We start from the raw sequence: 16,140 nt of genomic DNA, 5'->3' as shown, positions 1-16,140 counted from the left end.
CCACGTACAGATTTTAACTGGCTTCTGACTTTGTGTGGTGTGGAGTATGCTAGATTTTATATAAATATGGATGAGATCAGCTGGGGATGAACAAAATCTCCTTCAGCAACTATTAAGTAGCCAGAAGGGGCCAGACAGTCAATATATTAATTCAGCTTTGCTACAGAACAGACTGTAAAGCATTCTCAACACCAAATATCAGTACAATTATTTTAGCAGCTGATTTCTGTACTTAAAAACCCCAACAAACATTTATTACAGCTCTATTATGTAGGAAATGTAGGAGACGCGGACATAAATACACAGAGGGTTAACGAGGGAGGTGGGAGCACACGGGGAACACAGGTGACACTGATAACGAGACACGGCAGGAGTAACACAACACTGACGGGAGACTATCAAAGTAAAACAGGAAGCACACAGAGACGCAGACCAGATTGGAAGAGAACACAGACATAGGGCTGGGGAAAACATGGAATACAACACAAGGAGGAGAAACGAGGCATGGGGACTGGCAGATATACAGAGGGGGCACACAGGGGTAAAGTCACGAGGGAAATCAAATAAGCAACATCTTAACAGAACAACCTAGGGACCCTAAAACTGACATCAAACAACAACAAGAGACACAAAAACCAGGTAGAAGTCCCGGGACCATGACATGCAGGTGGTTACATATGGTTAAAATGATTCAAATGCAGTAAGTATGCACGTTTTTCATATCAATATAGTCCATAACTTGATTATTGTCTGTAGCCCACATGATTAAACACTTTAAACATGTGAGTTTAGATTTTATCTACTGTATAGCCTGTATAATAAATTAATATGTAGCCCAATAAGTATAAAATCCAGAAAGCTACACAACATGGAGCGGTTCATTTACAAACACAGGTCTAACTTGAGTTTCACACAGTTTTTATTAGAAAACAATCAAATTGTTAAATGCTTAAAGTACACAAAATGTCAGAAATCTGCACCGTCATGAACAGAAATTTAAACCTAATTTTTCGTGATTTGTTGATTAACCCTCCGAGGTCTGAATCCCAGGTTGTGCACATCAACATCACAGATTTGTACAAATAAAGTTTATAACAAAGACATGTTAAATATTAAGCACTGGAAACAGCTTGGTTGTTGTTGTTTGGAACATGTTGTTTTGTTGCCATAGCGATGCCTCCAGGGACCATAAAATGACATCACAGCATTTAAACATGTTTTGAATGAAAACATCAGCATATGAACACAAAACTGAAGAGACACTGCAACCGCATGAAAGCAGACCACTATTTAGTGACATTTCGACGTTTCCCTGAGGATTAACTGCTCCGTAATTTACCAAGAACTAAAGTAAGCTCAAATTTCAGTTTATAAACTTAAGATCATTTACTTAAATATATAAATGTAATATTTGACAAATTATACATAAATTTGAAAATGTTCTTAATCATATCTTAGAGTGACAGAAGCTCTTTTTAACACGATTATTTCTGAGATTATTTTGTTCATTTAGGAAAATAGAGAAGACTTAAGTTTTGTTCTCAAACAAACTGAGGCTGCGTCCACATGTACACGGCTATTTTTGAAAGCGCAGCTTTGTCTCTGCATTCGGGCCTTTCGTCCACACCTAAACAGCAGATTGAGTCACTGAAAGGTGAGATTTTTTTAAAACTCCTGCCAGGGTGGAGATTTTTGAAAACGACGTTTTTGTGTTTAGGTGTGGATGAGGAAAACGGACATATGGACTGGATTTTTTTTTTTAAATGAAAAAGGAAAACGTCCGTTTTCAAACATAGCCGTGTACGTTCGGACGCAGCCTAAAGTTATCTCAAAAAAAGCAAATTGTCTGAACATTCTGAGTTGAGGTTTAGTGATCATTGTTGTTTTGTGTTCCTTGTAGTCAAAATGAGTGGAAGTGGAGATGGATTTCAAACTAACCGTAACGGTAAGCACATGCACTCAGTCTTGAAATTGATCAAAAACAGATTTTCAGCAGATAGTTATGGATGCTAATTAAAAGATTAAATGATCTTGCAGGCCAACAGGTTAACCCACAATCAATTGCAAGTGGAGATCAGGAACCTGCTCATCAACCAGCTAACCGAAGAGCTAACCGAAGAGCTAACCGGCGAGCTAACCGACGAGCTAACCGACCAGCTAACCGACCAGCTAACGAAGATATCGGTGGACTCCGGGGCTTCGCGAACGATCTTTATCTTGCTCTTCGTGATATTTATTTGTTTCTGGATAGGCTAATAGCTTCAGTACTGGAACAATATGACAATTACCTTTACAATGACACTGACACTGACGATGACACTGACGATGACGATGACAATGACAACAATGTCAATGTTCAAAATATTAATGTAAGGGAATTTAATGCTAATGCTGACAACAATGAACAGCATGAGGATCATAATGCTGTGGTTGTTGTTGGCATTGAAAATGAGGATTCGGATGAGGCATTTGAAGACTGTGTGGATGTTGACCAGCACATCCCAGAAGAGGACCCTCAGCCAGGTGTATCCAGGAGGAGGTCTAGAGAGATGGATGAAGAAGAAGATGTGGAACCAAACAAAAGAATCAGATGGAGCGAGGAGTTTTCTGATGATGACTCTGACTTCTTCTCTGCTTGTGACACTGATAGCGAGAGCTGTCCTCGTGTAGGTAATATTGCCGATGAGGACATCAGTCAGCAGTCAACAGAAGAAGAACCGCAGCCTGGTGGATCCACGAAAAGGTCCAGAGAGGAAGATGTTGATGAAGAAGAGCGTGATAGCAAAAAATCCAGGCTTGCACACTCTGATTCGGGGACCAGCTCAGCTGTGTGTACGACCACTCTGAGAGCAGCAGTGATGAACTTTTTGAAGATGCACACGAAGAGCTTGGCAACCATGAAGGTGGAGGCTCGAGGAAGTGTTCCCGAGAGGATTTTGAGGAAGAAGAGGAATACTTGCCTGTATGCAAATTTCGGAGGTGTTCAACTGAGTCCAGCAGCAGCAGTGATGAAGACTAACACCATTTCGACGGGTTTCTTCAGTATCCTTTTAGTAGGCTGATGGCCTACTCAGGTGACCCTGAATCCTCCATGCTGCAATAAGCTGGGCATACACTGTGCTGCAATTTTTTCAGTCGCGTTATTCAGCTCCTGGTCAAACTGTACGATTGACTCACAGGGATGAGAAGTTTGTGCCTCCATCGCTCGTGTCCAGATCACACGCCGCACCGCCGTTCTGCTCCGTCTTTTCACACTCATTTCTGCGTTTGCGCGTGCGCAGTGTAAGACGCTATGTTCACAGGAAAATGCCACCAATACACAATGGCGATATGACATACACAGCACAAATAAAAGCATAATAGGAAAATTAATAGAATAAATCTATACAAACATGGCCAGCATTAACCGGTAGAAAAGGCAAGATTAAACAAATACGTTTTAAGCCGTGATTTAAAAGATTGGATAGAATCAGATGCCCGGATGCCAATCGGAAGGTTGTGCGCGTGCGCAGTGTAAGATGCTGTGGTGACGCCCTCAGGACGGCCGACAGGATTTCAAACAGGTTTGATTTTCTTACGAGCAAACGATTGATGATCGGGAGCTGGTCGAGAAGTGTTAATCGCTTCTCGTTACCCCATGTAGACGATGCACGACACACGATCCTCCAAACGGTCGCACGACTGAAAAATCGGCTCAAGATGGGCTAAAAATCGCACAGTGTATGCCCAGCATTAGGCTGCCGGGGGATTCCCATGATGCACTGGGTGTTTCTTCTTCACCCACTATGTTTAATAGACCTCTCTGCACTGAATCGTACTTGTTATTAACCTCTGTCTCTCTTCCACAGCATCTCTTTATCCTGTTTTCCTTGCCCCTCCCCAACCGGTCGCAGCAGATGGCCGCCCCTCCCTGAGCCTGGTTCTGCTGGAGGTTTCTTCCTGTTAAAAGGGAGTTTTTCCTTCCCACTGTCGCCAAAGTGCTTGCTCATAGGGGGTCATATGATTGTTGGGGTTTTCTTTGTAAGTATACCTTACAACATCAAGTGCCTTGAGGTGACTGTTGCTGTCATTTGGTGCTCTATAAATAAAATTGAATTGAAAATTGAATAGATGTCACTGTGATGATTTCTTCCCTCCATAGAAGGCTTAGACCCAAATGCAGATTCAATGCACATGGTTAAACTATTTATGAGACTTTGTTTAAAGAGAGGGAATGGAGAAGGTGGCTCGAGCTACGAGTGTCAGCAGAGAGCAGGAACCAGAGGAAAAGCTATCGAGAGACTGAACACCTGGCTCCTGATGGGAACAATCCAACGGGAATTCTGCAACAGAGGGAGAAGAAGTTGCTGGACGGGTAAGGGAATTTGAGAGTAGGATGAGTACGTTGGCAGAGGAGACCTAAACACAGGGAACGAGCAAGCCAGAACTGGAGCAGAGGTGAAGCCTAGTTACCACTGGAGATGGCGGAACAAACGGGCGAGGAGTAGCAGGCAGCGCTGGTTTAAGAAGCCCTCCTGATGATTGTTTGCAGATGAGGCCGAGGTGAGATGCTGGAAACTCCACCTCTGAAGTATGGACACAATTATGTAATTAGAAGCAAAAGATTTTTGTTTTGTTTTGTTTTTTTAAATCAAATCACCTCAAAAAATTACTGTACTTACTTTCTAATTGATTCTTTACCTCTAAAAGGGGGTGGCTGTGGCTCAGGAGGTGGAGCAGGTCATCTACTAATCAGATGGTTTTTGGGTCGATCCCTGGCTGCTCCAGACTGCATGCTAACTGCCCTTGGGCAAGACATTAACCCCAAGTCACTCTCTGATGCATTCATCAGAGTATGAATGTGTGTGAATGTTAGATAGAAAGCACAGAAAAAGAGCTTCTATGAACAGGTGTGAATGAGGCAACCTGTATAGAGCGCTTTGAATGTTCAGGTAGAAAAGCACTGTAAAAAATTTCTGTGTTGATTTCTTTTGGACCTCAAACATTACTCACCTTGTTGCAGGTTTCTTTATTAATGCTGAAAACCCAGAATGGAAACTGACCTTACTGCTTCCTTTAAGCATCTAGAAGCTGCTTGACATCTTTACAGATCTATCGATATCTTTCAAAACTGTCTATAATATTTCTTTACAAACTCACATATTGTAATTTTGCTGTTAATCCATCTTTCCATCTGATAGAAGAATCCCTCCCTATTATGATTTCAATTTCATCACTGGGCGAAGCTTCAAAAATTGTCACTCATGCCAGCAGCATTCTCTATATCCAAACTATTGCGGCTCCTCCAACCAACGGCCGCGGCAGGCTAAACACATGAGATACACTTCTGTACTATTTGCTACTTTTATTCCACATACAACTGTCCACTATACAAATCGGCACACAGGCTCAAACCATTAAACAAATGCACAGACTGTACAAATAACTGCACCATTTACTATGCCAAATTACAACATTGGCCTATTGCATAACTCAGTGCATAAGTATACATAAACCATCAAGTTACAGTCAAAAAATGCATCAAAATGATTCAAGCTGCGGTCAACAGAAGGTTTCGCCTCAGGCTCACCCTACCTTTCTGCTCATCAACATCAGGTGCCGTGAACAGGTGAGTGCAACCACATTTATCACCTAACACACCCATGAGTCATGCCCCACACCCGTCTACCAATACAGTGAGTGCATTTAAACCAACCCACTTAATCAAAAACGGAACAGCTCATATGACTCCTACACAAACTACTGGCTAACACATAGATTAAGCTCATCAAACATCTTTCTCATCAGTTCTTTGGCAACAACAGAATGACTTCAAGGCGTTGCCGTGCATTTGTGTAGTATGTTGGGTTGCATGGTAGCAGGGGCGATTCTAGGATCAGAGCTTTGGGGGTGCTGAGCACACAGAGCTGCTCAGCCAGGCAAAATCAACTTTACTCATCACGATGAGACGTCTTCCCTGTCTCTGTCAGTCCCTGCATTCCTACATGTCTCCAGTTGTCCCGAGTTGTCTCTGTCTGTCTCCTCGGTGCATTTAAACCCCTGTACCACCCTGTCCTCATCGTCTGTTGTCCTCGTCTCTGTTATCAGTCATCATAATTTTACCATCTCTGTGCAAGTCTGCAAATTTCTTTATGAAATCATAAGATTCTTAAATTCATCAAGTCTCTGTGTGCCTGGGTCCTCGTCACGATACATGACATCACTGTTTTGCAACTTTGCCTATGGTACAATGTATGAAAAGATCTTTACTGCAGATACTACTATGGCTCTGTAGATTTTTTTAATTTATTTTAACCTATGTCGCCTCACCTTGACTGGCAAATCTGTCTATCACCTTTTGGTAGTCAACTCTCTCAAGCAGTTAAACGGTTTCTGTTTTGCCTGTCACTGTTCCTTGTCTGTTTTCTTACCTGGCTCTTCCTGACCTTGTACTTTCTCCTCACGTTCCCCTCTTTCCTCTCTCCCTCTTTGGACTGACAATCATACACAAATAGATTATATTCAATTAGATGAACAAATTACATTAATATGAAAAAAAATTATGGTTAAGATCACTAATAAAAAGTCCTCTCTCAGTGTCTCTCATTTTTTATCCACTATTGTCTATTGATGTAATTAAAAAAAAATCCTGATTTGCAAAAGTGAAGCTGTAATGAAGAATCAAGTCATCAGAACATCAAAATGAATGAAAACCCAGCTGAAAGTCTTCATTTTCTGCTGGTGTGGTGATTGGAAATGATTGCCTTAGGTGATATCCAGTCACATTGATGGATGCATTTGGAGCAAATTTGGGGTTCAGTACTGAAGTGGTTTGCAAATGAAACCTGATTGGTGGACAGCCTTCTCTACATCTTGAACTAGAGCTGCCCAAGCTTACATTACCCAGTGGTCTCCCATACAGGTACTAATCAGGCCCAACCCTGCATAACTTCCAAGATCAGCAACATCTGGAGTGCTCGGGGTGGCGGTATAACCTCAAATTGAAGCAGCTTTAATTGTTATAAAACGTCATTTTTGGTTACTCAGTTTAGATGCTAGGCTGGTTACGTAGCAGAGCTGAGACCATCGCTTACATTTCATTGTCACACTTATTTATTTTCTTTGTCACAAATTGCTGCAGACCAAATCACCCACTGTTATAATTTGATTATGCAGGTAAACCACAACCGGTGAAATGGAAAAACAATACAATAATAGTCGTAATAGTTTTTAATTGCTAATGAATCTTAAAGACAAGTACAACTTCTATTTAATGGCATTAGAGTCTAAATGTGTTCATGGTTCTGGTTTGCAAGGAAAATGGTGGTTACTGGATGTAAGCCCAGGCCTGTGAGTTTATGAATGTGTCCCTCTTTCATATTTTTCTCTGGCTATTGATATGTTAAAAAGAAAAAGCTCCAGTAAATAGTGTTAGGATACAGTAAACCACAGTCATGTTTGTGACTGTAAAATGCAGAGTTTGCCAAGGCCAACTACCTGACAGACAAATGCTCATTAACCGATGCTGTTTGATTACAGGAATGAAATGCAGACAACAGAAGCAGGGCTATTTTCATTATACTAAATGATGCTGTTATTCCTGATCTCAGCAAATCCATCTCATGCCCTCTTTGCTCTTGGTTTGTGTATTTGTCACACTAAAATGTTTCAGGTCATCAATTCCTTTGATCTGAAACACGTACGTGTGACAAATATGCAAAAAAATAAGGAATCAGCACGGGGTCAAGTACATGCGTGAAGTGAAGATTGCCATGGCACTACTCCATGTGATGCAGTTTTTGATCTAATCATGTAGCAAATGAATTATGCCATATCCAGATGCTTATTATTGTGATAAAGCTCACAAAAATGAAGATGATGTACAAGCCAAACAGCAGACGATCGATCACTGTCCCGATCATTTCCCACTCCTGCGTGGCTTTGGTCCCTTGACAGTATTTGTCCATCTGAACTCGGATAGCTGTGAGCTCTCTGCCTAACATCCTCAGTTGTTCCACAACTGGCTCTGGAGAGTCCAGAGAAGCTGGAGCTGCTTTTCCTGAAAGTGTAACATCTGAGATGCTCTGATGGTCTGAGAGGCTTGTGGCGCTTGTGTTCGCTGATGGTGCTGTGAAAAACAAACAAAACACCCTGAGACCACAAGAAGTGGTTACTTTTTCTTAAGTCGTAGTTGGTGATTAAAATTGACTATATTACTACCGGCTTAAATAAGGATAAGCATAAAGTACTTTACAGCTGAGAGATACGTGGCATGACTGTGGAGAGTTGTGACCTAAAGTTTACATGTCCAGATTCATCAGGATCAAATTGTTTACAAGTTAAAAAAAATTGGTAACTCAAACTGACTGCGAGAAAATGATTCATGCGTTCATATCGAACGGGTCAGACTGTTGTAACGCTCTGTTTGCAGGATTACCACCATCATCAGTGTCTTACATATAGGCAAATATAACCATTACCCAAGCGTTTATGTCACTTCACTGGCTCCCAGCACACACACACAGATTTGCCTTAAAAATCCTTCTATTAGTTCTTGAAGCTCTCAGTGGTTTGGCTCTCTGGTACAAGTTAATATAATTCAGTGAAGGAGAAACTTTCCTCAACTCGTTTATTCTTCTTGCATCCCTCCATCCATCCATGGTTTTCAACTTATCCGGGGCCGGGTCACGGTGGCAGCAGCCTAAGCAGAGAAGCCCAGACCTCCTCCTGCCTGGCCCCCTCCTCCAGCTTGTCCAGAGAAACAACAAAGTGTTCCCAGGCCAGCTGACAGATATAATCTCTCCAGCGTGTCTTGGATCTGCCCCAGGTCCTCCTCCCAGTGGGACATGCCCAGAACACCTCACCCAGGAGGCATCCTTGCTTGAACCACCTAAACTGGCTCCTTTCAAAGTTGAAGAGAAGTGGTTCTACACTGAGCCCCTCCCGGATGGCCGAACTCCTCACCCTATCTCTAAGGGAGACGCCAGCCACCCTTCGGAGGAAGCTAATTTCTGCCACTTGTATCCACAATCTTGCTCTTTCGGTGGGAATGTAGACCGACGGGCAAACTGAAAGCTTCGCTTTTACGCTCAGCTCTTTCTTCAACATGATGTACAGCCTCCGCATCACTACAGTCGCAGCACCAATCTGTCTGTAGATCTCCAGCTTCCCTCTCCTCTCACTTGTGAACAAGACCACGAGATACAGTCGCGGCCAAAAGTTTTGAAAATGACACAAATAATATTTTTTACAAAGTTTGCTTCTTCAGTTTTTTGATAGCAATTTGGGAATTACTTCAGAAGGTTATGAAGAGTGATCAGATGAATTGCCATGAAAATAAACGTCATTCCAAAACCCGCATTTCCACCGCATTTCATCGCTGCCATAAAAGGATCTGCTGACATCATTTAAACAATCTTCTTGTTAACTCAGATGAGAATGTTGATGAGCACAAGCCTGGAGATCATTATTATTACTCATTTATTGAGTTAAAATAGCGGACTGGATTTGTTAAAAGGAGGGTCATTTTTGAAATCATTGGTTACCTGCAAAGAAACACATGCAGCCATCATTGCGTTGCATAAAAGAAATTGATTCCATCACTTTTTTAAAACTCCAATTGCTTATTTGTACTATGCTTTCATGTTAGAGTGTACTTAAACTCCTTCATTTGGTGCAGGAACTCGTCCCTGACCCTGAGTGGGCACTCCTTTTCTGGCTGAGGACCATGGCCTCAGATTTGGAAGTGCTGATTCTGAATCCTGCCTCTTCACACTCGGCTGCAAACCACTCCAGTGCCACTTATGAAGCCAACACAACCACATCATCTGCAAAAGGCAGAGATGAAATTCTGAGGCCACCCAAGTGGAAGCCTTCTGTCACTTGGCTATGCCTAAAAATAATGTCCATAAAGATTATGAACAGATTCAGTGACAAAGGGCAGAACTGTCGGCGTCCAACACCCACCAGAAACAAGTCCGACTTATTGCTGGCTGGCTATGCGGACCAAGCTCCTGCAACATTTGTATAAGGATTGAATGGCCTGTATCAACGGGGCTAGACACCCCATACGTCCGAGGCACACCTCACAAGGGACTTGGGTGAATGCCTTCTCCAAGTCCACAAAACACATGTGGACTGGTTGTGCAAACTCCCATACACCTCGAGTATCCTCCAGAGGGTAAACAGCTGGTCCAGTGTTCTGTAACCAAAACATAAACCACAATGTTCCTCCTGTATCCGAGATTCGACTAACGAACGGACTCTCTTTTCCGGCACCCTGGCATAGACTTTCCTAGGGGGGCTCAGGAATGTGATCTCTCTATAGCTGGAACACACAACCCTCAGCCATAATCCCACCATTATGTTGTTTAACCTAACACATAGTCCACTATAGTCAATACAGGCCACAGCTGTTTCTTCAACTTGGGCTTTTAACAAAATCTATTAATAACGGGACTATAAAAATAATAACGTACCTTTGTGAGATGGATTGAGGGAGACTGTGACTCGGTTGCTCCTTTCCTTTGGAGGGATACAAACAAGAACAGCTAGATAACGTAACACAAGGACACTGAGCCAGTGAGGCACTGCGCTGTACTCTCTGGGCTTGTACTGAATGTTTGTGATGAACAGCGTCTCCAACAGGCTGGCAACCATCAGCGCCAGACTAATGGAGAAGAAAACATCTGCAGGAAACAGCACCAAAGACAGGAAGAACTCAGAACAGTTTTCATTAAATCATTTTCACATGTGAGCTCATATTCTGTGTGTGCTACCATTGTATATAGTGTATTATCTTACTTTTTTCATTGATTGTACTTATTTGTATTTTTTTTTGTATTTCTTTCTGATACCTGTACCTGAGCTGAGGTGACGCAAAAATTTCCCCGTCGTGGGATCAATAAAGTCTTATCTTATCTTATCTTATCTTATATTCTCTTTCTCAGTCTTAGTTACCATCGTGTTTAAGAAATTTCTGGATTACAGCCATAGATGCCTTATCTCAGAGAGCTGAAAAAACACACCCCCAAAATAAATGTGTCTTTAGTAGGTGGAGTCTTTTGGCAAGTTGACACAGATCGGGATCATCCAGTTTTGCAAAATGTACTTCGGTGAAGAGTTTCACAGTTTAGAAAACTTGTTTTTTTGGGAACTGACAGTTTTGGTGAAATTTGTACAGATTTTAAGACGTCTGTTCCACAGATGTTTGAATTCAACCCTTCATAATCCAAAGGACACTGTATTGTTTTTCAGAAACACTGTCTCTAAATTCCTTAAGTGTATTTCTTCAAAAGAAGAACTATGCAGCCGACACTAAATTTATGTACACTCACTGATGAGCGGTGTTTTCTCCCCGGTAACAGGCAGCAGGTCATTCATTATGAGCAGGAAGACGGTGTAGCCCAGGATGAGTGTCATCTTGAAGGAGGATCTGTCCACGCTCTGTGGGGGCAGCACAAAACTGAAGAGGTCCACTGTGATTAGGAAACAGCTGGGGACCAGGAGGTTGACCACATAGACGATTGGTCTCCGTCTTAGCACGATCTTGGGAAGAGACAAAAGTATTAAACCTGTAAGATTTTTGTTAGATTTTCCTCTACAGCGATGTGACGGACAGAAAATGATTACATCAAGTTGTTGCTGCTAAAGTCACTGAATCATGGGATGTACTTAGTTTTTACAAACTGCTTCAGAATTTTGGCTTAATAAATGAGATGTCTCATTACATCAAATAATAGAAATGAAGCTTTTAAAACGGAAACTACTTCCAAAATGGTGGACGTAATCCCTGCTGTCCTGTGCCACCACAGCACAGGTCAGTTTCTTTATGTTTCACTCATGCATCATCTGCACCTGATTTTACTTTTACTTTCATTCTCACGGCAAACATGTTCAATATGATAGCGATTGGTTCATAAAGACTTCCCACAATTAGGAACTATTAAACAATAAAGTGTGATCAGCTATAACAGTACAAAATAAATTATCAGAAGGATGAAAAAGTCAGTAAAAACACGCTTACATAGTATGTGATCTCAGAGTAGCTTCCATCGTCTAAATGCAGGCTGGAATCGGCAATATTGATATCTGCCAGCTCCCACTCCCCATTGGTTACAATCACATCTCGGGACTCTTTCAGGACCTTTTCAGCTGTGGCGCCTTGAATCATCTGAATATCTGTAGCTAGAGTGACATTCAAGAGTTTTGCTTATTTGCATATTAGCACATAGTTTTGTGTTAAAATCAGAATATGGATGGTCTATAGGGATGGTTTTAGAGTTTAAAAAATAATTTTTAAGACTCTTTGAGTTTTGTTTGTTTTTAATTTTCAGGCAGCCTTACCAAAGTGTATATATGATCCGAAGGTCAACGAGCAGTTTTGGATATCAAAGGGAAAGGTGTAGATTCCCAATTGGCAAGAAGTGACCACTGTGATGGGCTTATCATCATATACATGACCTGTATTATATAAGTAGACATAGGGAGTTTTGGTAGAGCTGGCTTCGTCCAGGCTGGAATAGAACAGAATACAATAACAAAACATTGAAGAAAATATATATGAAAAACAATATATGATGAGTGTAGGAGAACAATAATTCATTATTATCAGGATGTCCTAAAAACTCGCTGAAAAGTCTTCAGCTAATCCAAAATGCTGCAGCAAGAGTCCTGACAGGGACTAGAAAGAGAGAGCAGATTTCTCCTGTTTTGGCTTCCCTTCATTGGCTTCCTGTTAAATCCAGAATTGAATTCAAAATCCTGCTCCTCACATACAAGGTCTTAAATAATCAGGCCCCATCTTATCTTAATGACCTTGTAGTACCATATCACCCTATTAGAGCACTTCGCTCTCACACTGCAGGCCTACTTGTTGTTCCTAGAGTATTTAAAAGTAAAGTTTTCAGGCCCCTCTTCTGTGGAACCAGCTTCCAGTTTGGATTCAGGAGACAGACACTATCTCTACTTTCAAGATTAGGCTTCAAACTTTCCTTTTTGCTAAAGCATATAGTTAGGGCTGGACCAGGTGACCCTGAATCCTCCCTTAGTTATGCTGCAATAGGCGTAGGCTGCTGGTGGATTCCCATGATGCATTGAGTTTTTCCTTTTCAGTCACCTTTCTCACTCACTATGTGTTAATAGACCTCTCTGCATTGAATCATATCTGTTATTAATCTCTGTCTCTCTTCCACAGCATGTCTTTATCCTGTCTTCCTTCTCTCACCCCAACCGGTCGCAGCAGGTGGCCCCGCCCCTCCCTGAGCCTGGTTCTGCCGGAGGTTTCTTCCTGTTAAAAGGCAGTTTTTCCTTCCCACTGTCGCCAAAGTGCTTGCTCATAGGGGGTCATATGATTGTTGGGTTTTTCTCTGTTTTTATTATTGTAGGGTCTACCTTACAATATAAAGCGTGATTTGGCGCTCTATAAATAAAATTGAATTGAAAACACTGAAAATAAATGTCGCAGCCTGTCCAGTAGGTGGTGCAGAGGGTGGTCGGGGTTCCTGATTAGTTTATTTATCTCCTGCTCCCCCAGCAGACCACAGCAAAGTACACTGCACTCATCAGAAGTAAGTGATAGAAAATATTCATCATTATACCACATGTGGAAGGACGTAAGCTTCCTTAGCAAAGAAAGCCTGCTCTTCCACTTTCTGTTTACAGTGCAAGTGTTGGTCCTCCAGCTCAGCCTGATGTCGACGTCGATGTCTCTCATGACTGCTTTGTCATTTCTGATATTTTTAGTGTTTTAATTAAAAGTTAATTTCTTCGACTTGATTTACAAAATTCATTAAACTTACAGCTGTTTTATTTGAATGTCTGGGACCCAAAGGTTGTCCCGAGGAACCGAAACTCTTTTAGCTGCACATTCCTTCTCATCCCAGTTCAGTCCTTCGATATCCCACTCCTACATTAAACAGAACAACAGCAAAACTGTTCCACAGCACTACAGCTATCATGTTAACTGCTGAAACAGGGAAACACAACATCTGGTATTAAGTCATGTTAGACTATAAGAAAAAGTTCCCAACTGATAATAAATATTTGAAATTACTGTTACAGACTTAAGGAAATCTAAAATAACAAGTAATGTATTCTTTATGTATTAATTCAGTGGCCAAACATTTTGATTCATTCTTATAATCGCTCTGGATTGGTTCATTGTGCTGAAAATACAAACAGCTGCAACAGAAATAATTTACAAAATGTCAGTATAATCATATAAGAAATGTGACATTATTGTTTTAGTTCTGAGAGCTGTTCAAGACATACCAGGACCTGCCATAAGACTGAAGACAGTGTTTGGGTTTTTTCATCCTAAAGATGAGTAACATTAGAAAGTATATTAGAGTCATAAGGATTATTAGTTCCACATAGATGACATGATGTTAATATTTTGTGTATAAGCTGTGTAGACTCACCACTCCTAAAATTCCTGCCACTGTTATGCTGATGGATATGTTTATTGGCTTTGCAAAGGTTTCGACGGGACGCAGCAGTTTGTTAGAGAACAAATGTTTTGCGAGTTCATCAAACAGGGCGGCAGGAGTTGGGCTGGTGCAGTTGAAAGCTGCCACAAAGCCTGAGATCAAGAAGAGAACAAGCAAAGAAAACGTACAACTATGTTAAATGCTTGAACATGAAAACACGCAGCCTCAGTTCTTCCATTTGTATTTTTTTGCTGTAGCAGATGCTTATTTTATTACAGCTGGTAAACACGTGAGAGCCGAGTGTGTTTACTCGCTTTCTTTGTTTGTAATGAAAATGTAATTGTACTGAAAACACTAAAAAATAAAAGCAGATCCAGTGCTGCCCTTTATTGAGATGGATGTAACTGAACGACCTCCTTTGTTTGAAAATTAATGACAAAAATAATAGTGATGGGACAGTTTTTAAACATTTAACCATTTAGCTTCTCTGTTCTGTATTAATCTGCATGTATATCATGTATAAAGAAATGAAGGTAATACTTCATTTAACTTCAGTCTCTAAGTTAGGTTTGTTTTTCTTACAGGAAGTTTTAATGTTAACTTTTAATAAATCCTTCATACATTAGTAAATATGTGTAAGGTGTTACGGCTGTGCAGGAAGTAAATCAACACATTGCTGTTGCTTTCTTTGTTGTGAAATGTGTTGATAAAATGTTTTCTTGCCTTACCTTGTAGCAGCATGAAACAGATGACGATCAGCTCAGCAGCTTTCACACCGCCATTTTCTGTCTCAGCTTTATTTAGCCCTCATTAACATGACAAGTGGCTGATATTCTAAATTGCAACAGCTTGGGTGCCGTCACATAGAGATAAAGTTGTGAGGATGCGCAGGTGAAACCCGTAACCACCTTCAGAAACTAATATTGACTTTGCAGTGTGACACATGTACCTGATCCACGCGTCCATCCACACATTGTTGCAAGTGTTTGGATTTAAAGCAGGTTTTATCACTTATCATCTTCGCTTGGATTTGTTCCGTATCAGTCAATCACATGACGATTGTTGTGACAGCTTTTTTTGCAACAGGCTCTGCTGCTTTCAGTTTCCAATAATGTGACATAGTTACACAATTATAATTTGTGGTGTGATATTAGGAGATCACGTGAGTGAAGTTGCCCCCCTTCTTCAAATCCAACAAAAGTGGTATCAAACGTTTGTGCTGGTTTGTGCTGCAAAATTTTCGCTTTGCGCTGCTATCATTTCAAAAATATTAATAAAATAATGTCTTGATGCGTGCTCAATCATCCAGGTAAGTAAATTCCAAAAGGTTGATTCTGTTCATTTGGACATTTTCAGTGGGAGAAACGTTTTGTCACTCATCCAAGTGACTTCTTCAGTCTCAGCTGACTGCAGGTTTCCCCAACCTTATAAGCAGTACATTTGCACAGCGAAGGAAACTAGCACCACTGAATGAACAATGTGCTGGGGGTTAGTTCCATGATTGTTAGTATGCAAATTCTTATGACCATTGATCAACGACTACTAATCAAAGACACAGATTCTCGAATGGCCATGAGTACCATTCACAGAGAGTTGGGGGAATGGCTGCAATCACAGCATTGAAAGATGGCGAAAGATGACTGCACACATTTTTATCAGCGTCACTGCTAACTGGAGAATATTTAACGCTAAAGTTGTTTGAACTACAGATGTCATCATCTTGGGGCCTTCA

The 16,140-nt window shown here is 41.2% G+C and overlaps 2 protein-coding genes across 2 annotated transcripts; one reads left to right on the top strand and one right to left on the bottom strand.

The window, feature by feature from the left end:
- Positions 1 to 1,376: 1,376 nt before the first annotated feature.
- Positions 1,377 to 3,062, top strand: LOC120432769 (clumping factor A-like). Its single transcript, XM_039598465.1, has 3 exons — positions 1,377 to 1,654; positions 1,901 to 1,945; positions 2,038 to 3,062. The coding sequence occupies exons 1-3, from the start codon at positions 1,567 to 1,569 to the stop codon at positions 3,060 to 3,062; spliced, it is 1,158 nt and encodes a 385-aa protein (XP_039454399.1). The 5' UTR covers positions 1,377 to 1,566.
- A 4,038-nt stretch (positions 3,063 to 7,100) lies between these two features.
- On the bottom strand, positions 7,101 to 15,382 carry LOC116334657 (5-hydroxytryptamine receptor 3A-like). The gene is made up of 10 exons (XM_039598464.1): positions 15,358 to 15,382; positions 15,137 to 15,202; positions 14,400 to 14,560; positions 14,251 to 14,295; positions 13,779 to 13,885; positions 12,325 to 12,494; positions 12,005 to 12,165; positions 11,316 to 11,526; positions 10,458 to 10,667; positions 7,101 to 8,107 (listed from the first exon to the last, which is right to left on the bottom strand). Exons 1-10 carry the CDS (start codon positions 15,380 to 15,382, stop codon positions 7,788 to 7,790), a joined length of 1,476 nt encoding a protein of 491 aa, XP_039454398.1. The 3' UTR covers positions 7,101 to 7,787.
- Positions 15,383 to 16,140: the final 758 nt, after the last annotated feature.

This window comes from Oreochromis aureus, linkage group 15 (assembly GCF_013358895.1).
Source record: "Oreochromis aureus strain Israel breed Guangdong linkage group 15, ZZ_aureus, whole genome shotgun sequence".
Lineage (NCBI taxonomy): Eukaryota > Metazoa > Chordata > Actinopteri > Cichliformes > Cichlidae > Oreochromis > Oreochromis aureus.
Note: the sequence above shows the minus strand (reverse complement) of the source record. Positions and strands in the feature narration are given on the sequence as shown.

Coding starts and splice junctions, on each gene's coding strand:
- LOC116334657 (XM_039598464.1), bottom strand. CDS start 15,382: ATGTGTGGATGGACGCGTGGATCAG. Junction 15,203..15,357: donor TGGATGGACGCGTGGATCAG/GTACATGTGTCA, acceptor GGCTAAATAAAG/CTGAGACAGAAAATGGCGGT. Junction 13,886..14,250: donor CAGTCTTATGGCAGGTCCTG/GTATGTCTTGAA, acceptor TGTTTAATGTAG/GAGTGGGATATCGAAGGACT.
- LOC120432769 (XM_039598465.1), top strand. CDS start 1,567: ATGTACACGGCTATTTTTGAAAGCGCAGCTTTGTCTCTGCATTCGGGC. Junction 1,655..1,900: donor GCAGATTGAGTCACTGAAAG/GTGAGATTTTTT, acceptor TGTTCCTTGTAG/TCAAAATGAGTGGAAGTGGA. Junction 1,946..2,037: donor ATTTCAAACTAACCGTAACG/GTAAGCACATGC, acceptor ATGATCTTGCAG/GCCAACAGGTTAACCCACAA.